At 39.2% G+C, this 23448-nt stretch overlaps 1 protein-coding gene and 2 long non-coding RNA genes across 5 annotated transcripts in view; 2 read left to right on the top strand and 1 right to left on the bottom strand.

The window, feature by feature from the left end:
- The window catches only part of LOC120594792 (uncharacterized), a 206612-nt gene extending 199164 nt beyond the window's left edge, over positions 1-7448 (bottom strand). The window contains exon 1 of the long non-coding RNA XR_005650695.1: positions 7295-7448. This is a non-coding gene — a long non-coding RNA (uncharacterized LOC120594792). The remainder of the gene's footprint in view (positions 1-7294) is intronic.
- On the top strand, positions 937-12885 carry LOC120594790 (uncharacterized). Its single transcript, XR_005650693.1, has 3 exons — positions 937-946; positions 1961-1966; positions 11677-12885. It is a non-coding gene; the product is annotated as an uncharacterized LOC120594790 (long non-coding RNA).
- Positions 6963-12307, top strand: TENT5A (terminal nucleotidyltransferase 5A). 3 transcript variants are annotated; one of them, XM_039852878.1, is made up of 3 exons: positions 6963-6986; positions 7979-8540; positions 9637-12307. In XM_039852878.1, exons 1-3 carry the CDS (start codon positions 6982-6984, stop codon positions 10411-10413), a joined length of 1344 nt encoding a protein of 447 aa, XP_039708812.1. In that variant the 5' UTR covers positions 6963-6981; the 3' UTR covers positions 10414-12307. The 3 variants fall into 3 exon arrangements, with proteins under 3 accessions (XP_039708812.1, XP_039708811.1, XP_039708813.1); XM_039852877.1 differs by lacking the exon at positions 6963-6986 and adding an exon at positions 7569-7790 and having other exon boundaries at positions 9637-10837; XM_039852879.1 differs by lacking the exon at positions 6963-6986 and adding an exon at positions 7573-7735 and having other exon boundaries at positions 9637-10837.
- Positions 12886-23448: the final 10563 nt, after the last annotated feature.

Raw genomic sequence — 23448 nt, forward strand, 5'->3', positions numbered from 1 at the left:
TTTAATAGTCTAACCTGGCTTTCTGCTAAGAAAAAAATAAGAATGTGAATACTTTTATACTAATCACTTCACTGAGTAATTACAAATTTCAAAACCTGGAAGGCCATTTTTCTCTTGCCCTTTGGAGATATCTTACTTATCTAAACTGTGGCTACTTAATCATGTGTTAGTTTGAACTTCCTTTTAATCCCCAGTACTTCTGCTGGAGTTGTGGCTTATTAGAAATCAATTTTCTCCAGTCAGAAACTTCTGTGGTTCAAATATCAATAACAATGATAGCTCTTTTTTCTCCCCATATATTCTCGTTTTGCCTAATTAATTAGCATTCTGAAGGCTTTCTTTTCTCTAGAAAGTTAAATTTGAATCTCTTTTATCCCATGTTGCTAGAATAAATTCAGGTGTCTTAGTGTTCCCTGCCACAGACAGTATGAAGCTAGTTTCCCAACTCAGATTTTACTTAAGGAGCCTAGGATTTTTAAGGTGATCAGATTTCTCTTCCCAGTCATTTGCACAGTTTAAAAAACCTGTCTTTTAAGAACATCCATCATTCTAGTAGCTTTAAGAAAACATTTGTGTTTAAGTATTATTTGCTGTGTTCAGTTTCTCAGACTTTCTAAGACAATGTGTGTGGGGGTTTAGATTTTTTTTTTTTTTTTTAGTTATTTAGGATATTCCAAAGTAATTTCTACCAAACATCAAGAAAATATGAATTGTACTATTTAATTTGTTATTTCTTTCTTTGGCAGATAATTTTGAGGAAAGGGAAGGAAGCTAATAGAAAAAGTCTTTCAAAACAAAGTAATGGTAGAAAAGTTAAAAAAAATGTTCTCTCAAATGAGGAGGTATATACACATTATTAAATCAATATATGTTTTATGCATGCGTAAATATGCTGTCTGCAGCTGCTACAAATTCATATAGTAGTTAAGTAATTTCTGAATTTCACGTATCAAATGTCATTAACAAAATAGGTATATACCATTTTTAATAGCGTGGAAATGTTGAAAGCTCATATAAATCAGCTATCAGTAGCCAACAAATTTATCAACATAGGTACAAAGTAAGAACTGGCTGAAAAAATAGAATGAGCTGAATATAACCATAGAAAATGGTCTCCCCCTCCCCCTGCCCACCACCCTCCCCAAAAAGCTACACAAATATCTTTGGCCAAATTCCTTTTAGAAAAGAGGAACAATTTATTATATTCCCGCCTATACCTTTCTCAAAGCTTTACAAGCACCACAAGTAAACATAAACTTTTTCTTGAGAAGTTAAATATTCTTCCAGTACAAACTTGCAGAAGAAAAAACTCATAATATAAATATTACTTTAGGGAAAAGGAGTTTACTTATTCATATTTAGTAGTTTTTGAAACTATATGTGTATTTCTAGTTTACATTTTGTCAAACTAATATAACTTTTGAATGTCTCTTTTGTTTGGAGTAAGCAAGACAGTCTGGTCCATGAAACTTGCAACATTGACTGAAACAGCAAGCATTTCAGTAAGATGTCAAAACAGGAAGGACTTCTGGCACAATCAGCACTGATAGTAGCACACACACACATACACAAAAATATTGGCTTGTCTTTCTAATGAAGAACTCTGTTAAGGACAATCTATATCGAGTTTGATTTTAAGAGTGATGGTATAGGCCTATCATATTGTAGCTTGCGTATTAAATTTCCTAAGCTCATTGATCTGTGACAGTGAATGGAATTATTTTTATGTGGTCACAAACTTCAAACAAATATTCTTAAAAATACACCTTAAAAAATTACACTTACAAGATGCTTAACGGTAGGGATGCTTTTATGAGATGGTCACAGGTAAGAAATGTAGCCTACACAAATAATTCTCTGTATACTGTATAGCTAAGAGGATCCCTTCAAACTGAACTATTTGTTATTGATCATTTAAATCTACTCATGCAGACATAAGATTAAATAGTAGAGTCAAGAGAAAGGGGTTCAGGCCCATGACTGAGAGCAACTGAGTCTAATTTTAACTGTTCCATAACTAGTGATATAAACTTGGGAAAATCACCTAGCTTTTCTTCAACTCTAAAATTAGGAGTGCACATTAGTTAGAATAATTTGAAATATAAAATGAGATAATATAGACTAAAAAGGATTGAAAAGTTTATAACTATAAAAGTTAACCTGTTAATTGCTAATAACCATACAAGTACTAAGAAGTTAGACTGCTATTTCCAAACTAACCCAGAAATCGTATTACTTAGGATGTTTCTGGCCTTAGATAAATCCCAAATATTTATTTCCATGAAGAAACATGGGGAAAGTCATTTCACTAGTACCATTTCCCTGTGAAAACAGGTACAGTAGTCTACTCTTATCCATGGAGGATATGTTCCCAGACCCTCAGTGGATGCCTTAAACCATGGATAGTACTGAACCCTATATATATATTTATTTATTAATTATTTATTTTTTTTCCTATACACACATATACTTTATTGCTTCTCTTTGGCATATCCGAATTGCCAGCATCACTACTCTTATGCTTTGGGGCCATTATTAAGTAAAATAAGGGTTACTTAAGCAGAAGCATTGTGATGCCAAGATAGTCAATCTGATAACCAAGAGGCTATTAAGTGATTGAAGCTGGACAAAAGAATAATTTATGTTCCAGGTCAGACAGAGTGAGACAGCACAAGATTTCATCACACCACTTAGAATGGCAAGTGATTCAAAACTTATGAATTGTTTTTATCTGGAACTTCCATTTAATATTTTTGGACTGCAGTTGACCATAGGTACCTGAAATTAAGGAAAGAGAAGCCAAGGATAAAGGGTGTGTGTGCGGATGGGGGAGCGGCTACTGTAATTCAGTTTCCCAAATGAGTTTTAACTTGTACACAAAGCATTTTGATTAGTTGCTTAACACTAACTGGACAGCAGAGAGATCTCATTTATTTTGCAGTGGAGTCACCTCCATGTGCATGCTTGTAAAAGGATGCCTACCTGCGGCCTCAGGGATCACTGAATTGTTCTATAAAGGCAATGAATGGCAAGGGGGTAAGGGGAGGCTCAAATTCCTCACACTGCCACTGCTCTGCCTGGGTGGCAAGGTGCTTCTACTGGTCATGTCACTTTTTGTAGAAAGGATCAAAGAGCAAAGCAGTGGAAGGTAGAAAATCAATGGAAAGAGAGGAGAGGGCTGGTGTGAAAAGATCAAGAGGGAGACAAGAATATGGTGAGAGACTGACTACAGCGCTGAGAGACAGAGAAGTTGTAGGTCTAACAACAGTTTTCTGGCCTTGTCTCTCCTGAGTATGAGCTTGGGGGAATCATTTCATATTTGTTTGCTTCCTATCTTCTAAAATCATTTTTGAGAAGACAGGAAGCAGACAAAGGAAAATGAGAAATGTAGTGCCACTGCTAAGTGAACTTGAGTCCATCTCCAAACCTCACACTGTGTTTCAGTGTCAGTGGTGTCTCTTGCAAGCTCTCTGTAAAGCTGGTAGCTTGTTAGCTCTCCACTACCATGGAGGTTGGTTATTCAAGCTGGGGAAGAAACTCCCATCAGGCCAGTTAGGTCACTGCATTCTGGCTCCCATCTGTTGTTTCAGGATAAAACACGTTGGTCCTCGATGTTGTGTGCAATCTGAACGTTTAGAACTTGGAAGGAAGGAGAAGAGTGCAGTTCCAGTTCAGTTTTAAGTCTAAAGGGAAAATGAGAAGCAGAGTAGACAGAGATAAGAATGAAAGGAACTAGGAGAGCAGTTACATGTGTGAGCCTGAACCAGGATCTTCTACTTCTATAAGTTATTTAAACTTCCTCTGCCTTATTTTCCCTATCTGGATAATTGGAATGTAATATATTAAGCTGATATCTGAAGAAATTTTAAGAAAAATAATGTATGTAAAATACTGAGCACACTGCCTGGCACATTATAACAAAATAAATAATGGTAACCCTTATTAAGACTAAAATTGAATTTCTTCTTATTATGCTAAGTCCAGATTGATTGTTACTCTAACTTTTAAATCAAGATCAACTAATCGTGGTTTTTTTTCTCAAATATAAATGTAAAGTTTTATTTTAAGAATTTCAGGGAGAAACTCATGGCATCATATTACCATAGTTTTCCTTTTAAAATGGAGAAAAGTAAATTATTTACCAAATAGGTTCAGAAGCTAATGACTAAAAAAAATTGCAGCTCTGCACCTAAATTCAATCTAAGAGTAACTGTGTTGAGCGATTTCTTGGCTATGAATGTGTTTGGAAAGTATAAACTTTCTCATTTAATAATTATTTTGGTTAGCTAGAAGAAAAATAAATGCTTGCAATTGCAAAACTTGCAATTTCATGTAAGGATGGACATTTTTTTTTTCTCCCAGAATGTAAATATTATCTCAGTTTGACAACAGGAAGAAGAGAGACAAAAAATAACAGATGCTTTCATTCAATAATTGTATCAAGTGGCCACTATGAATCAGGCACATTTGAATCCAGTCAAAGCACCACCAAGAACTGCCAAAAATAAGGTATCTCAGATGTCCCTAGTTCAAGAGGTGGTAGAGTCTGGATTATGGCAATCTGTAAGGTTGCCATGAGGGGAGAACCTGGTTGGAAAATAGGGAATACTTTGTTAAAGGGTTAAGGATGTGTCAGGCACAAAGCCCTGGCAGCTTACAAGAATGGGTCATGCGCTGGAACTCATCTTTTCTCTAGCACAGGGTCTGATGCATAGCAGGCCCTCAATGTCTGGCCTCATGCTCTACTTTTACTTCTCAGCCATGTTCTCCATTCTTGGGAGAGGCTGTAAGAGGAGCGGGGCAGAGAAGAGCAGCCTCTGTTTGAGAGAGGGTCCCAAACTAGAGAAGCAAGCTGCAGTGGCTGTTATTAGTGTAGTACAAAGTATGGCTGAGTCTTTGTGTCAGTATCACATGGGCAACTTGCTAAAATGCAGATTCCTTTAGCTCTACAGAAAAAAAATCTTAGGCGTGCATGAAGCACAAGTACTTGTCAGCTCTAAGAATCTTCTGCTTTTTTATTTTTATTTTTCACTTATTTTGAGTAAGAGTTAAAATATAGTAAAAATAATGGCGGTGACACTAAATTTGATTGTTTTCAGTGCAGTGTACCTAATACATGATCTACCTCTGGCCTTGTTTTAAGAACAGAATTCGTGATGACCTTTGAAAAAAATTTTAACAGGCCTTTTTTTTTTTTCTCTATTTGTACTTGTCTTGCTTTTCAATGAGAAGGTACTGGTAACCTACAGACATCCCATTCCTGCAAATGAAGGCTAAACAGCACTCACAGCCAAATTGGTTGGGTTTAATGCCTGATCCACCACTTATTAGCCATGAAACTTGGGCGAATCTCTTCCTCTACGTTCCTGTTTCTAAATCCCTATTAGAATATCTTCTTGAAGAGTAAATGAGGTTTTATGTGTAAAGAGCTGAGTATGGCCCAGAGGTGCTCATTAAGTTCCTGGAATTCACATAAACCTTATCCAAATGCACTACCAATCTCATTTCTTACTGTGATGGTTTACACATACTTCCTCAAACACTCTCTAGTATTCTTACTCTTCCCTCAGCTATCCAAGGAAAGTCCACTTTTCAAGATCCAATCCAAATAAACACACTCTCTCTTCTGGTCTTCTCTCCTCGTTTCCCGAATCCTAGTTAGCCCACCACTCCTCTGTGTCAGTGTCAGAAAATACTTCTCTCCTAACAGTTGAACACCTGGTGACAGCCGCCTCTTCTAGGAGCGCAGTTGAACCATAACTATGTACTTGCTTTGTCATGCCCACTACACTGTGTAAAACGTAGTCATTCTTAAATCCTCAGCTCTTAGCCTGGTGCCTGGCAGGTAATAGGTCGTCATACCTTATATACACATATACGCAATTTTTCTGAATGCTGGATAGAATGGATGGATTCAGGCGTGGATGGCTGGACAGGGGAGAATACGAGAATGCTTTTGGAGAGGCAAGCGCCTATGAGAATTGTGCGGTTGTCTCAGCATCGCCTCCCTGATCCCCCACAGAGCTGAACGATAATGGCCTCCGTCTAAGATCCAGCCAGTTCTCCGCTTTGGGACACAGCTCTGAAGGGCACCAGCAGGGGGCGGCGTTGTCACGCAGCTTGATGTTCCGCGGGTGACAGTCCTCTACCCTGCAACCTTCCTCTCCCAGGCACGCAGCATTGGTGACTAGGCCTGGGCTCTCCCAGGTGAGAGGAGCGGACTTTTCCTCTTCCCAGGCTGGGCTGCTAGGGTGGGTGGCGAAGGACCGTGCGAGTTCGTTTTCAGCTTCCCCGGCGCGCTCCCCTTCGCCATCGCTTCCCGCAGCCTCTACTTTAAAGAAAGTTACTCTTAGTTTGGGAAGAGGCAGCGAGTGGCCGGAATAAAGAGCCAGAAAAAAGGGGGGCGCTTTCTCGCAAAGACGGTGGTGCGAGCGCGCATGGGGATAATAACCATTATACTTCTTTCGCACTGCCCAAGCAGCGGAAGAAACTCTTTTATCCCTTATACTTTCACGTTTCCTAGAAAACTAGCTCATTTCACACTGGCATTTGTAGTCACTTGAAAAAGGTAAACCTTAGCGCAGTGTGACGAACGCACTTCGCCTCCTTAGGTTCTCTCTGAGAGAATGCGGCGCGGTACGTTCAGCTCCTCGCAGCGACTCTTTGCGCGCCGCGCGCTCCAGGCCAGCACTGCCGTCGGCCTTTTTCCCACTCGCCGCTGGGCCGGCAGAGCAGCCGTGGCGTCCGCTCAGTGACGCGCGCGGGCCCTCACCCCGTTCCGGCCGCCCCGAGCCGCTCGTGCGCAGGAGTCGGACGCACGCTCGCGGCCCCGCCCCCCGCGTCTCTTCAGCTTTCCCCCAGCTTCCTCGCGCTTCCCGAGGTTTCGAGAATCGAAACCCAGTGAGCGAGCCTTTCCTCTCACGCGCCGAGCCTGCTTTGCATGGACAAGTGGGCGCATAAATTCAGAGACCGGGTGTATTAATGAGGTAAACGGTGTAGCTGTACACCGACAGGGTATTTAAAAGGGAAGTCGTGAAGACCCTCTGGAGCCCCATCACTAAGCTATAACGACGTGCTGTATCCGGCGAGAATTTTATGTTTGGAACGTTTCTGTGGTTGCGCGATATTAATCGTGATCCAGTTTTGAAGGCTACTTAGGCATGATTCTTGAGGTATTTTTAGTGTCTCCTCCGTTGGAGAAAAAGAGGGCCGTGGGCAAGGGGACTGCATATAAGTCAAATATATGTATAATAAGTATACGGACATAGATAGGCACACACATACAGCTTCCGACCTGGCGCTCCGAGGACCGTTCGGCTGATGGCGCGCAGCTCAGCGGAGCTCCGTCCGCGGGGCGGGCGGGGGTGGCGCCCTATGCAGATGAGGAGGGTGTGGCGAGGGCGCAGCGCCGGAGCCCCGGAAGCACGGAGAGGCTCGGTATAAAAAAAGTACTGAAGACATTTCTCCCGCACAATTGCTAAAGCTCCAGAGACAGGAGCGCGTGCGGTGGCGGCGGCGGCGGCGGCAGCAGGGGCCGCCACATTCGGGACCACCTCGGCTGAGGCGGCAGCGGCGCGGGCGGGAGCGAGGGGCGGGAGTGGCTAACGCTGGCGGCTGGGGTCTGAGAGAGACTAAGTCGCTCGCTGCTGCCGGGAGCGCACTCACAGCTCCTGGGAGTGTTGTCGCTTCGCGGTTCCTCGCTCACTGCGCTCCTAGAAGGGGCGGCCGTCACCAGGTGACACTGACGGGACTCCCGCTTGCGCTTTCCAGATGCATCAGAGATACTTTTGGTGCGGGGCTGCTCTGCGGGGCGCGGGGCGCGGCGCGCGCGCGCGCGGTTGGGGACATCGGGGACCCAAGGAGGAAGAGTGAGGAGTCCCTAACCGAGCCAGGGGGCGAACCGGGGAGGCGGCGCGCTCTTTCCTCGACCGGCTTGTTCGCCGTGCTTCCTCACCGAGCTCCCCCTTTTTTCTTGTAGGACTGACCAGGGCCAAGTGGCATTCGGCAGGCACTTCATGGCGGAAGGCGAAGGGTACTTTGCCATGGCCGAAGACGAGCTCACCAGCGGCTCCTACATCCCCCTGGGCAGCGACTTTAGCGGCGACGACGTCGGCGGCGGCGGCAGCAGCTTCGGCGGGCACTGCTTGGACTATTGCGAAAGCCCCACGGCGCACTGCAACGTGCTGAACTGGGAGCAAGTGCAGCGGCTGGACGGCATCCTGAGCGAGACCATCCCGATCCACGGCCGCGGCAACTTCCCCACGCTCGAGCTGCAGCCGAGCCTGATCGTGAAGGTAGTGCGGCGGCGCCTGGCCGAGAAGCGCATCGGCGTCCGTGACGTGCGCCTCAACGGCTCAGCCGCCAGCCATGTCCTGCACCAGGACAGCGGCCTGGGCTACAAGGACCTGGACCTCATCTTCTGCGCCGACTTGTGCGGGGAAGAGGAGTTTCAGACTGTGAAGGACGTCGTGCTGGACTGCCTGTTGGACTTCTTACCCGAAGGGGTGAACAAAGAGAAGATCACACCTCTCACGCTCAAGGTAAAGACACCCGACATGGGCTTGGGCCCGCGCTGGGACTGGGCTGGGGTGCGGTGGGCCAGGGGAGAGGGGCTTCCAGAGAGGCTTGCGTTTGATGCCACAAATCTGCGGTCGTGACAGATTTGGGAGCGCTTATTTATTTTGCTTTTGATTTTTAAAAAAATAAGTAAATTAAGGTGCGTGGACGGTGTTGCGTGATTTACTTTACTTGGTGCTTCAGCGCCACAAAGTCGTCTTCTTCCTCTTCTGCCCTCCCTCTTCCTTCTCCTTATTTTTTAACTCTTAGCTTTCCTCGCTTGAGTCTTGTCCAGAGTAGATTCTAAGTGGAAGAATGAAATGATGCAAATCATTTTTCTTTTTGAGTCATTTTATTATCTAATCTTTGGGAAAATAGCAGCCCAAAGCAGAAACAAGTGGGCTTATTATCTTATTGGAAAATGTGAATAGGTTGCCTAGCTGCATTAAGCTGACTCCATGTGTTGAGGATATATATATATGGTGCTTCTCCGGGTTGGTTCATGTATTAAGGATATAGTGGGTCCTCCCTCCCTCCCACTTGGTTCAAAGTGCATTTTGTACATTTAGATCAAATTGTCTGAGGAATCAGTCTCCCAGAATGTCCTAATGTAGTTCATTTTGATTATAACTGCTGAGTACCTCTAGAGGGACATACAAGATACTGATCACATCTGTTGCCTCCGACGAAGAACTAGACAAGGGTGAGAGGCAGACCAACTTTACAGTGTATGCTCTTCTGTCTTTTGTATATTGTATGGATATTGTGTGAATCTTATACCTATAAGACCATTTTCAAAAAATAACATTTCAAAAGTCAGACATGACAGCAGAACTTCTTAGTATTGTGCTACATCTGCCCAAAGCCTCAAACTATTACCTCTAGTCTCTTTCCCAGATGGTTAAAACCACTCGTTAAATGTATTTTTTTTTCCAGAAGACTGTTTAAGCCTATAGGTAGTGCTTTGCTGAAACATGATAAAACAAAAGGAGCAAAATAAATCTCATCTGTAAAGAGGATGTATTTATTTATTTTTTTTCTAGGTATGCTCATCTTCTTGTTTTATCTTTTGAATTGTAGGAAGCTTATGTGCAGAAAATGGTTAAAGTGTGCAATGACTCCGACCGATGGAGTCTTATATCCCTGTCAAACAACAGTGGCAAAAATGTGGAACTGAAATTTGTGGATTCCCTCCGGAGGCAATTTGAATTTAGTGTAGATTCTTTTCAAATCAAATTAGACTCTCTTCTCCTCTTTTATGAATGTTCGGAGAACCCAATGACTGAAACATTTCACCCCACGATAATCGGTGAGAGCGTCTATGGCGATTTCCATGAAGCTTTTGATCACCTTTGTAACAAGATCATTGCCACCAGGAACCCAGAGGAAATCAGAGGGGGAGGCCTGCTTAAGTACTGCAACCTCTTAGTGAGGGGCTTTAGGCCCGCTTCTGATGAAATCAAGACCCTTCAGAGGTATATGTGTTCCAGGTTTTTCATCGACTTCTCAGACATCGGAGAGCAGCAGAGAAAACTGGAGTCTTATTTACAGAACCACTTCGTGGGATTGGAAGACCGCAAGTATGACTATCTCATGACCCTTCATGGAGTGGTGAATGAGAGTACAGTATGCTTGATGGGACATGAAAGAAGACAGACTTTAAACCTCATCACAATGCTGGCTATCCGGGTGCTAGCTGACCAAAATGTCATCCCTAATGTGGCTAATGTCACTTGCTATTACCAGCCGGCCCCTTATGTTGCAGATGCCAACTTTAGCAATTACTATATTGCACAAGTCCAGCCAGTATTCACATGCCAGCAACAGACATACTCCACTTGGCTACCCTGCAATTAAGAATCATTTAAAAATGTCCTATGGGGGAGCCATTTCAGACAAGATAGAAAAAAAAAAAAAGGCTCAGTGACCCAGCCCTGATTAGGGTTGTGTTTTGTGCAATGATTATCTGCTCCTGGTTTTAAGCTTGGCAAAGCTTGTGGATACTTTTGTAGGTATTGGAGCATGATCTTCAAAGGATCCCCACCCACTTGATCCTCCTACCCAGTTGGATTCTATCTTGAAACAAAAGAGACCTGTCATTGAAAGCAAGCAGGTTCTCCTAAAATAACAGGAAAAAATGCTTGATGACAATATGGGTTTGCAGCACTTTGCTCCCATAGCTTTGCCATAAGGAAAAAAAAAAAAGGTTTCTTATAGAACTCAAAAAATGAGAAATAAGAAGAAAATGGTCTCACCCAAATTAATTATCAAATCAGGAGTTCAGATAGTAATAATACAGGAAGGGGAACTCCAACATTGGAATTACTACCTGAGGCTTGTAGCAAGTGTTTTCTGTGAAACTATTCTGTTGCGCTAACAGAAACGGCTTGCTCTGAATGAACAGTAGTAGGTTAATGCAGTTTTCATAAAAAACAGCAGAACTTATGGTGACACAATCCATTATTTCCAGCTGTGTGCATAGCTCGCATTTTTAAAATGTGAAAATGCAAGCAAAAACAGCTGTAGCAAAGAGTATGCTCAAGGACCAAAGATTTAAAAAATAAAAATACCCAAGTAGAAGAGCTATAGTAGATTATATAAAGAGTTACTATATTTGTTACACACCAATAGACATTAAAGTGCCTGTTGCCTTCTGAAAATTCAAAGTGGAAAATTTTTATGGTTTAATGATTATTTTATTTTATCAGGGACTAAAGAAGAAAATAAAACAACAAATAAGCTTGTGAATGGTGGAGGAAATGCCCTATTTTTCTTAGCAAATACTTGTATAAAGTTAACATTGTTGGTGTGATACTATAAGTACATATGTATGTGTGTATATTGTGTGTGCGTATATATACATATTTGCGATATGAATATATACACCCAAAACATTGACTATGGTCTAGAATAATGTAGCAAATAGGTGATGTTTAAATACTGTGTGTTTTTATGTTTTCAACAGGATGACATGAGACGTGGGCATATTGCAGTGATGAATTAAAAACTCACATCTAAAAATATTAAAGCAAATGAAGGAGGAAAACAAGTAATATATTTGATAGGAAGAGCAGAGATTATACATTTTTAGTGAGTGTTTTTTTTTAATTCTAATGGGAGGAGAATATTTGTTTGGCAGAGCACTCTTTTTTTCTATTGAAGTGCCATTTCGACAGTTTGAACCCTTTTATTTTTTGTAATACTTGCATGCTTCCATGGTGTATAATCCAGTGGATCATGGATTAAGATAGTCTATTTAAATCCCTCACTGCTAAAAAGAATTTCTGGTGACCTTAACACTACTTATTAATATTTAAATTAATTTTTTAATGAATGCCTTCTGCATTCCAGGACCACTAGAATTTAGTAAATGTGAAATGACCCTTTTTAAAGAGTATTTGCACAATTGCATAAAATTTATATATGAGATATATATTATATATAAAATTTTATAAATTCATGCCAATATGAAACATCTTTGATCTGGTTGTCACACTGCATTTAAATATTTAGTACTGTACTTTAAATTCAGTCACTTTGCATTGAATCAAATCCAACTTTATTTTCTCTTTCCCAAGAGACCAGTTATACCTTTGTGAAATGAACTAGCATTACTGTTTCAGTTCAGTAACAGCTAATCATAACACCATTCCTTCTCCCAGCCTTTAATTCCTTTGGACACTGGTCTCTGAAAATGAATTTTTTTAAGGAAAAAAAAAACACATAAAAACTTTCCATTTGTTTTGTGAAACAGCCGAATAATCCTTATCAACTCTAATGAATGACTGCTTATTATGATCATTTCTTTGAAGAACCGACCAGATTTTTGTGATCAGTTAAAGAGGGATTGGGGAAGAAAATAACATCACCCTATTGGCAGTGTAATTTGTTTGTTATCTGGGCATCACTTAGATGCTCAGTGCTAAATTAATCCACCTGAACTACCTTTTGCACGTCTTTTTTTGAATCCTTAACAGGAACTTGATGGGTTTGCTGTAGCAGCTTCCCTGTGAATTCTGTCCAAGCTGTAACAGCTATTGCACTGCCACTCACTGTTTACTAGGGAACTCTTCCTTTTCCCATGTTGGCTCAGTCTCCCTCACTCCAGCCCTGGGTTTGAAAAATTAATTGTGAATCCCCAGGAAATATTTCATTTGCAGAATAAACCTGATACATAGCTGTCAGAAACCAGAGCTCCACCTTCTTACCTGTTTGGAAGTTTTCTAAAACTAAGGGAATGCTTGGGAACATCAGAGCAGCCTGGTGGTCTGCCTTCTTCCTTCTCATCCTAACTCTTGACAAATGATTCGTCCACTATTTTAAAAGGAATCTGGAGGTCTCTGGCTCTGCCATAGCAACAACCTGCTGTTGTTAATTTATGACACAGATTTTTGTTTGGAGGGGCCTTATCTGATAATATACTTTACATTTATTTTCTTAAATATTTATGTTCTTGCTTACTCCAGGGTTGGTAGCATAGTTGAAAGTGCCAGCACCTGGCATTCAGATAGAACAGGCTGTACTCAAGACAATCTTTAGCATTTACTTTAAAACTTATATAATTTATTTCTATTTTGTATGTACTATAGTCTTGTGCATATGTAGTTGAACAAACAGTGGAATATATGTCTCTCTTTGTGGATGTGTGGCCTAAAAATTTGAATGTCTGGTGAAAGAGATCTATGTGTATAGGTCAGAGAAAAGAACAGTTCTCAACTCCTAATTAGTGCCTGTGATTTGCTTGCTTTTGTGTTTATCTGGCCCAGTGTGCTATTACTTTAAAACAAGAAGAAGTTTTATCTTCTGGAGGCTCTTTTCACCTGTCCAGTCTGGCATGTCAGAGAACACTTAACCTGTGACAATGCCCTTTGAAAAAATTTACGTTTTCAGTAAATCTAGTTGCTTCAAGAAGTCGTAAATTGATTGGACTTTTCTCTTCTAGAAATGGGATCGACTGTCTGATCACTTTGGTATTGGGTAGACTATTTTAATATGTCACCAAAAAATGCAAGGATGAAAGGATATCTGTAAGCCAAGTCAAAGAGGAAATTCTAAGAAAAGCGAACATACTGTTTTTGCCACCCTTTTCTATTCGCTTATTGTTGGTTGCTTTACTGTGCATAAAGTTTTCAATGCAATGCTTGTCAAATAAACATTGTGAACTATTTTGTAAATGAAATGTATTATGTTGAAAGCTGTCAGCAGTTCAAAAATAAGCTTTTTTTTGTTTGAAGACAAAATGTGTTAGATGAAATGAAAAAACCAAAAAAAAATTAATTTCATATATAGCACTTATTTGAATATAATCTTTAAGATTTTTTATAGCATAGCCTTTTCAGTGCTAAGAAAGAATCTCTGTGTAATATTGTAATAATGGCCTGTTAACAAAGTACATGGTAAAAGTACAGCGTTGGAAGATGTCAAGGTAACTTGGCAAGACTTGCTGCAAAAGCCTTGCAGAATAGAGGAGGCTCTGCCTGCTGGCTCTCTTTCCAACTTCTCTCCAACCATTGTCTGCTCTAAGACATCCTGTTTCAGCAAGCTAAACCTTTGGTCACTCTTGGAATATTTCGACTTTAGACTGTGTCACAGGCAGAAAAGGAGTTGATGGAGAATGGACTCTTAAAAACTGACATGTTTGAATCAGTGCTAGAGGGAACAGATTGTGAATTTTGTTTACAGCATCCAATATTTGGATTTTTTTTTTTTTTTGTAAATAAAAAGAAGTTATTTTTTTCTATTCATTTGTGACTGTTGTCTTTGGTGTCTGCGTTGGCTAAAGATCACATCCTCTGAATCCCAACCTGTGTCCATGGCAAAAGCCAAGGCAGTATTTGGAGAAGACCAGCCTTCAGCAACTTTGTGATTGGAGTACGCTAAATTAAAATGTCCAGCTTTCAGCCAGTCTATCTCTGACTAACTCAATTAGCTCCAAAAGAATCTAACTAATGGGTGCCAAAACATTTTATCTGTGTATTAACTTAGCCATGTTAAGTGACTCAAAAGTCAGCTGTTTTCCAGTATCAGTAGTGTAGCCCTGAGTGGGCCTTGGTTTTCATGAGTAGCCCTAATGCTATAATTCAGTCACCAGTGGTTATATATGTATAATCTATTTGGGGCTCTACAGTATTTGGAATAAAAGAAGAGCAATCATAGGATCTAATATGTTATACTTTGTGTATGTACATATGCTGGGTGCAAAGAAATCACCATTTTAACTAGCATTTCATGTAATCTCACCTGTTCAGATCACCAGGGGACATACATTTATTTATTAAATGTTTCTTGGGGTAATTTTGGAGACTTTCTCAATACTAGTAGCATGAGAATTTGGTAAGCCCAGGCTATTATAAGACATACTTGTGATTTTTAAACCATTTAAAGTCCTGATGTTGGATAGAATACGTGCTTGACACTACATTAATGAGTCATTCCTGGTATTAAAGGCCAGTTTCCCTCACATATACATCATAAAAATACAAGGTGGTTAATTGGTTTAGTAATAGTATTTGCGTGTCATTCTCTTTTTCATTTGTTGCAAGCTCTTTGTCCTTTCCACAACTAGTCCCTCATGTCTGTAGTCGTAATTCTTTTTAAACAAGGTTTGAATAAGAGCAGTGTATATTAAGCTCCTCCTAGGCTTAGATGCACCCTACTATTTCAATTACCAGGCTGCATTTAGCTAAGCCTGGAGAAAAGTAACCCACCCTTTCTTTCCTTAGGAATCTCATTCCCTAAACATTCAGTTCCTTTAAGAAAAACAAAAGACAAAAATTAATACCCAAAGGCAAAAACGAATTAAAATCATAGTTTCTAAATATAAAGTAGAATAAGAACTGTTAAAATTACCAAATACTTCAGAAAGTAAAATGTAATTTCCTTCTTAGAATCAAGTTTGAAATAAATGACATGAATGTTCTTTAATCTAATTGCAAATACATTTAGGTAGAAATGATTTTTAAATGACAGTGACTGTCACCCAGCAAGTCCCAAATCTTGGTTTCTAATGCCAAGCTTCAAAAAAATGAAACCAGGTCTCTGGACAAATGGTTAAATGTAGGACTGGGGCAGAGAATATACCAGAGGAAACTGCAGCATCTTTTAGTTCCAGAAAGCAAAGATATTCTAAACAAAACAAAAAACCCAATAAAGGGTATGTCAAAAGGACACAGACACCAACTGAAAGAGCTCCAATGGCCAAAGCTTGAACAATTCGAGCAACAAAATAAGTAGCATTGGATTTTAACCCAAAGTATAAAATATCCATGAGTTTACACAGATAGAAAGATGATTGTAGGAATAAATAGGGTAAAGAGAAAATTTCCTGTGCAGAATTCCAAATAATCTATATAGATACTGCCCCCTCAAGAAGGTGGAGCTTAGCTCTCTACCTTTTAAGTATGAGCTGTGCATAGTGATTTCTTTCCAAAGTATACAATACAGAAAAAAGAGTAACTGTACCATTGGAGAAACCTGACAAACCAGATGATCATGGCCAATATCAATAGTGATAAATCATGAAGATAGCATGTATCATTGTTATGATGTGATGAAAATGGCCTTTCACCTCTGTGGTCTTCCTTCCCAAAACCCATAACCTCTGTCTAATCATGAGAAAAACATCAGACAAATCTAAATTGAGGGCAATCTATAAAATACTGGATGAATACTTCTTAAATCATCAAAACCAGGAAAATCTGAAAACTGCCACAGCCAAGAAGAGCCTAAGGAGACATGACAACTTCATGTTATGTAGTATACTGGGACAGAAAAAGACCTATGGAAATATGAATAAAGTATTATTTAATATTTCAGTATTGTTCATTAGTTATGACAAATACCATATTAATACAGGTTATTAACAATGGGGAAAGTGGGTATGGGATATATGGGAATTCTGTACCATCTTCACAATTTTTCTGCAAACCTGAAACTAACTTCAAATAAAAAAGTTTATTCAAAAAATAAAGACCGAGTGACCCTTCCTTGATATTTCTAAAGAAGTGACCCTTTTGTAAAAATAATAGTGAAAAGTAAATTTTATTTTTAATGTCATCTGCATTTAAAGTGTTAGGAGAGCATATGATGGAGTGAAAATAAAATGAATGTTGTACTCCAAAGTTTTAGAGAAGCTTTACCTACAAGTTTTAGGGAAAAGGAAGGGGAGTAAAGAGGGCTGAATTGTAGGCAATATTTGCCTGTAAAATAATAGGAGGAATTCACATTGCCTTAGAGTTTTAAGGAAGGGGAAAATCAAATGTAACTACAAACCATTGTACAGATATTTATAAACATGGAGTACTAAAATGAGCAAGGGGCTAAACTTTTGTAGTCTAGATATACAGGGAAGCCTGGAAAGTTGTTTAGGAACTCTTTGTGAGGGAGTAAATTAAATATACTTTTTTAATGCTAGGGGAGGCTAATATTTAGTGGAGTGTTGAATTATTATCTAATGTAAATAACCACTTCCATAATTTATCTGCTTACCTAAACTCATTTAGCATGAGGTTGTTTTTGTGTATGTGTGTGTGTGTGTGTGTTTTAAGCGAGAGATACTTGTTTTTATATTAACTTTCTCAACTTGATCACTGGCATTAGAAATGATTAAAAATGCTGTTTTACAAACTAAATACCCTTAGTAATTTTTAAAAGCAATATTATTCAAGTTTAGCAGTTTATGAACTTAGGGCAAGGCCCATGCTTTCTTGCTTAGGGACATGAAGCACCTTGAACTGCAGATTTAGGCATAGAGGGCTCAGTTATTTGTAAGTTCCACAATGGAAAGTTCCCCTCAGGATCCCCTTGAGAAACTATTGATTTTCCAGCACAGTGTGTACTTATCAGTAATGCCAAGATTTTGTGGCATCATCTGGCCATGTCATTAGAAAACAGCTGAAACCCTATTCTTTTATTTTTTTCTTCTTCAGTTAGCAAAATTCAGCCTAATGAACTACACTAGGCACTATGGATAATGCCATTCTATGCATTAATCTTGAGTTGCATACGCTCTGGAGTTTCTTCCTCAATATCTCTTCAAATAAGGTCAAGAATATCATGGTTCATATATTCTTCATTTTAATAGAGAATAATGAAAAACTATTAAAATATTTGAAATTCTAATTTGACTGGGAGTCGTCCTATATTTTATCAGTAAACTATAACCTATATAGGATTACAAAATAAGGCTGCAAAGAGTCCTACTACAGTGTAAATCAAGAACACTTTATAACTTGTTAGTATCTATCTTTAGGTACTATTAAACACTGCATTCACATAGAGTACTCATAGCAACAAACCCTTTGAAATATGGTTCATTCATTAAATATTTGCTGAATGCCTTGCCTTTTATATGTTTAGCTTATGTAGACGCTGAGACTCAAAAGAAGTAAAAAGCCTGGTCCATTGCTCTTTAGAAGGCTAGGTTCCACTTGCAAGTAGAACTTACTTGCTGAAAATTAGTTTTTTCAGCTAACCTGCAATTAATTACTCATGAGGCTTAGCTCTGCATGAGCCCTGTGGACTAATGGAGAGTTTGAATGAGGGTAATAGCCCTTGAAATGTGCCTTCTTAGGAGATTTCAGATGTAGAGCTCCCCACAGGTAGCCCCTGTATAGACAGACAGGCACTGGCCATTTGCTTGTTTTGCAGCAAAGAATAAGGGTAAATGTTTTGCAATTTCTGCTGAGGGAAGCGAAAAATTTCTGAGCTTCTGGACACTCGTATTCTTTTCAAAACTGCTGCAAAAATCTTTAGGACTTAACTAGAATGCACCTTGATATTTTATTGCCCTATAATCCTGTTTGCTGCAGCACATTGAAATTCTCTTGAATGTTTCTTATGTAACCATTTCTGGTTAAATGTCATCTTGAAGTTATTATAATTTAGTCTTTGCTGCTTTTTCCAGAGCTGGGAAAGCCCCTTTCTCAGATGCCTCAAATGCACCAAATACACCATGCAGTTAATGCACTCTGGACCTTACTCCCTCCCAAATTGTGTAAAAGAAAGTTTCTTTCCCAGATGCTTCAAATGCACCAAATGCACCCCAGACCTTACCCCTTCTAATTTGTATAAAACTAGTTGTGTTCAGTCTGGATATTTATTTAGTCGGGGTAGAGGTCTTACTTAAAGAGCATTTATAACTGTCACTGATTATTTATGCACTCCCCTGGACTACTTGGGGTAGGAGAAATCTGCAGTTTTCGCTATCATCAAAACATTTAATAAATACTTTCTCATGCCCTTGGCTTGATACTCTGAGGATTAACAAATATTTATACAAAACTGGCTTCTTTTCACTAGCAGATTTAATTGAAAAGTGACACAGGAATATGAACAAAAAACAAAACACAAAGCAGCAGTGAAATTAAGAAATTTGCCACAATATGAGTGGACAAACTCATTCCTACTTTAGAACATCTGGTTGTTCCATCTCCTTGGAAAGCTCATACTCCAGATTTTTACATCTTTTGTTTCCTCACTTTATTATTATTATTATTAGTAGTAGTAGTAGTAGTAGTAGTAGTAGTTGCTACTATTGTTGAAATGTTATTTTCTCAGAGAGATCTTCTTTGATCCTCCTACTTAAAATAGCTTCACCCCAATATCTTTATCCTGATTTTAGATGTATATTAGCATTACACTTGTTACTATCTGAAATTGTATTATAAATTGATTTATTTATGATGAAATTTCATAAAGGCAAGAACTTGGTCAAATTTACTAATATGTTCTTAGTGTATGAAATAATGCCTGCTACATAAGAGGTGCTTGTTAAATGAATGAATGAACTCCATTTGGTTTAAGTGAGAAGTGAGGTGAAATATCTTATTGGGAAAGTGTTAAAGAAGATATAAAAAGAGTGAAGAGTGATCAGGAACACTGTTAAAAATAAGAGAAGGAGCTCAGAGATTGCCTGCTCATTGAAAGAGCATGGAGAACAACCCAGATGGAGAAATTCCAGTCTTAAAGCAATTTAGGAGCACTAAATAATAGGAGAGAGATGGTCTCAGTTGTAGACGTTTGGGGCGGGAGTATTCAAAACTCTTCATGGTTCCTGAATTTGAACAGCTGAGGAGAGTGGGACACCATTTGTGTTAATACCATTTGTGTGGCATGGTGCTCAGGGACAAGAGTAACAGGAAGCACATCTAGTGCCCGTGGTCTGTTCTCTTTGTTCCAAACCAAACCTGACAACCTGGTAAAGTGAGGACTACAGTGGTCCTGGGCAGTGACTACACTCTCTATTTTTCATCACCTACTACATCTCTCAGAAGTAGAGAATCCTTGAGCATTTTCAGGACACAAAGACTGAGGTCTTTCTCATATTTTAAGAAAGGGTAGAGGGTCTTTAGATGGGAAATGTACTTTGCTATTTGAAGAAGGTAAACGTATAAAGGGTAGTCCATTCATCAGCCCTTTCTCAAAAGAGACAGTCAGCACTTCTACTGGCATCCTTAGTTAGTCAAACCTTACAGAACAAATAGTCTTGTCCTGGGGTGTTATACCAGTTGTGACCATTTCATATTGATTTTTTAGGGGAGGTGGTCCCAATTTCAGAATGCTGTCCTGTTGTCAGAGTCTATGCCTGCCATGTTGTTGCATAATGTCATAGAAAGGCTTCTGACTTTAGGTGCCATTTTATAATTGCTAAGTTAGATATTTGGTGCAATAAGGATGCTGGATTTCAAAAAAATCATTTAAAATTAGTTTTAAACTTTAATTATTGCCACTTGTATACATTAAAACCAGCTTGAGTTATCTGGATCTTGTCCTTAGTCCCAACCCACTTGACCCATGGCAGTTCCCATTAAGAAAGGAGGAAGATTGATAAAGAAGAATGAAACTGTATCATATATCTCATAAAATATACTGAAGATTTTATATAAAGTTCCCATTATAAAGAAGGTAGGAGCTTCTGAATCAACTTAGGTTTTAAGAGCCACTTGAGGGCATCTATAAAACAGGAGCATATGAAGAGATACTTTTTCCTCATTTCTGAAAAAGGATGACTGTCAATATTATTTTTACCATACCAGAATTCTGACTCCATCAGAAGTTTTTGGTTTTGTTTTCTTCTGCACTGTGTGATCTTTACAGGCCACCTAGAGGAAGGGATCTGACATTTGTTGAGTTCTTACTCTGGGTCAGCACACTTAGCACTTTACATACATCATCTTCCTTAATCCCCAAACACAGTAGCGGTAGCCATTATATTTCCTACTTCACTAAGTAGGAAATGGAATCTAAGAAAGATTAGCTATCCAGCCGGAAAAGAAAAGAGGGAAGATTCCAAGATGTGTCATCAACTTTCTTTTCTTTCCTCTCTTCTAACCTCCCCAAGCCCTCCACCTCTCACCCTTGGCTGTGGATTGTCAGTGCCACTGTTTCTGTCTGTCCTCTATACTTAAGAGCAGTAGAAAGGATATAACCCAGAAAGTGGCAGCCCAGCTGAGGTAGTGTGAACCCTAAGAAAAAAAAGTGGCTATACAATGTAAATAGTTCCTCATAGCAAGCCTTACATATAATGTATAATATCAGTAGTACATATTCAGTTTGATAAAATAATTATTTTCTATTTAATCGTCACAATAATCCTGAGAATTAATTTAAAAGTATCTCACTTTTAAGGTAAGAAAAATGAGACCTAGAGAAATGAGCTTGTACGTTAGACATAAAGGCCTTCAGAACTCATTCAGTGATTATATGGAAGTAGAGTCTATTTCTGCCTGAGACACACAAGGCAAATTGGTCTCCAGGTCCTTCCAAAACCCATCTCCTATCAACTATCTATCCAAAAGGCAGGTGCATCATAGCAACACAATATGTAAAAGGTTCAAGAAGAGCATCAGAGCTTTTCTTACAGGATGAGATCACATAAATTGCCTATTGTGAGTGGATTACCTTATGAAAAATAAGCATGATTTAAATTTTCAGTTGGCTGTCAGAATTTAGTAAACTACTTCAGTGCTATCAAAGCTGTTTTCTGTATGTCCTATTACAGAGAATGGGCCACTTAATCTTTAAAAAGTGATCAATTAGCATGGCTTACATCACCTCTTACTGACAATGCATGCTACCAGCTGGCTGCTTTTGAATCTTTTTTTTTTTTTTTTAAATTTTAAAGAAAATGTCTGAAAGGAAAGGTAAAAAGTGTAATGAGACATACTAACCTCTTACAAAACTCTGAATAAATTTCTATAACTCCTAAAATGTTCATTAGTCTTCTTGTGCTGTAGGCTTATCACACCTGTATAGTTATGGCCACCCCAAACATGTTCCTTAGCATTTGTCTTCCAGTTTGTGACTTCTGCTTAATGATGTCGTAAGCCTTTCTTGATACACAATGTCAACAAGATTCTTTGTCACTTGGTAGATAGTTCAGAGTCAGGGTTGGAGAGTGTAGGATGTAAGATCAGATCTGGACCTGGATTCTAATTCTTTACTAGTAATAATTGATGTACTTCTAAAATGGTGCTTAAGGAAACATATGCATGCCTAGGTCCCACTCTTAGCAATTTTTATTTAGTGAGCCTCAAGTGAGGCAAGAATATCTATAATTTTTATAAAGTGTTTTTAAAGCACATCTCTCCTCAGAATCCTTGCTTTGAGATGCTAATAGTGCCAAATCTATGTCTCTTATCTAGACCCAACAGAAAGCAGAGCCTGAGGCAATGATTATGATCCTAATGGTTTATTTGCCAGATACAATCACAGGATGTTGGTGTAAAGAACAGATGTGATTCATTGCAACACAGCGTATCACCATATTAGCTATTACATCACAGGGTTCCACAAAATGACACAAGTGATTCAGCAGGCTTGTTCAGTCAGCCAGAGAGAATTCAGAAGCCTTGCAAGGACTCATTCAACCCTGGAGTAGTACACAGAAGAAAGAGAGAAAGAGAGAGAGAGAGGGAGAGAGAGGGAGGGAGAGAAGGAAGGAAAGAAGGAAGGAAAGAAGAAAGGAAAGAAGGAAAAAGAAAAGAAAGAAAAGAAAGAAAAGAAAGAAAGAAAAAGAAAAAGGAATAAAAAGAAAGAAAGAAAGGGGGAATTTATCTTCCTGGTTTCTCCCTGTCTCTTGTTTCCCACTGGTCAAGGTTCACTCCTTGGGGGACCATCTTTTCTGTATTTCCAGTTATCTCATCTGATCCCTAAGTGGCTGTGCAAGAAAATAGGTCTCATTTCCTGTAGAGTGGTAGGTATTTCATTAAAATCCAAAGATGGAGTGGATCTGGCAACAGGTATAGTGCTGAGTCAGATAAGGAGAAAGAAGGTAATACGGTTTGCATCCTACAATGCAATATTGTCACTGGAGGTAAGGAAGAGACCATTTGCTCACTATTGCACTCCTAGTTCTTAATACAGAGCTTGGCATACAGTAGGTGCTTAATAAATGTTTATGGAATGAATGAATGAAAGACACTTGGCAGCTTATATCCAGACTATGAGTTGTAGGTGGGAAAGTAAGGGTAGATCTCAATGTTTGGTTTCACTCATTACTGGCTAACGGTGTGCTCTGTAGGGTAAGTAGAAAGCATTTAAGGAACTCATTGATCGAGTCTTGCCCACTTTTGGCTGGTACTCTAATCTAGTATCTGGAAGTTCATTTTCTACAGCAGATATTTGAAGCACTCCTCAATATGTAGTCTTCTGACCAACTGTTATTTATGCAATGGAAGTTTGAATGTTAGAAACCCAGTTGTGTGTATCATAAAGTAGTACTGTGCAGAGTCTCAATTTTCCATATATCAGGATCACCCATAAAAATTGTAACAGAAACTGCTCTCTTTGCCCATTTATATTTCTAACAAGGTCTTTGGGTAATTTTGAGGCATAGAGAAGTTTGGGGACCACTGGGATGGTGGCTTTAAACATTTTGTCTTATGAGAAAAC

The sequence above is a fragment of the Pteropus medius genome, unplaced genomic scaffold (assembly GCF_902729225.1).
Source record: "Pteropus medius unplaced genomic scaffold, Ma_sr-lr_union100, whole genome shotgun sequence".
In the NCBI taxonomy this organism is placed as follows: Eukaryota; Metazoa; Chordata; class Mammalia; order Chiroptera; family Pteropodidae; genus Pteropus; species Pteropus medius.

Excerpts from the sequence above, each read along its gene's own strand:
- TENT5A (XM_039852877.1), top strand. The coding sequence starts at position 7,771 with ATGCATCAGAGATACTTTTG. Across the intron at positions 7,791-7,978 it reads ATGCATCAGAGATACTTTTG|GACTGACCAGGGCCAAGTGG; the intron begins GTGCGGGGCTGC and ends TTTTTCTTGTAG. Across the intron at positions 8,541-9,636 it reads TCACACCTCTCACGCTCAAG|GAAGCTTATGTGCAGAAAAT; the intron begins GTAAAGACACCC and ends TTTGAATTGTAG.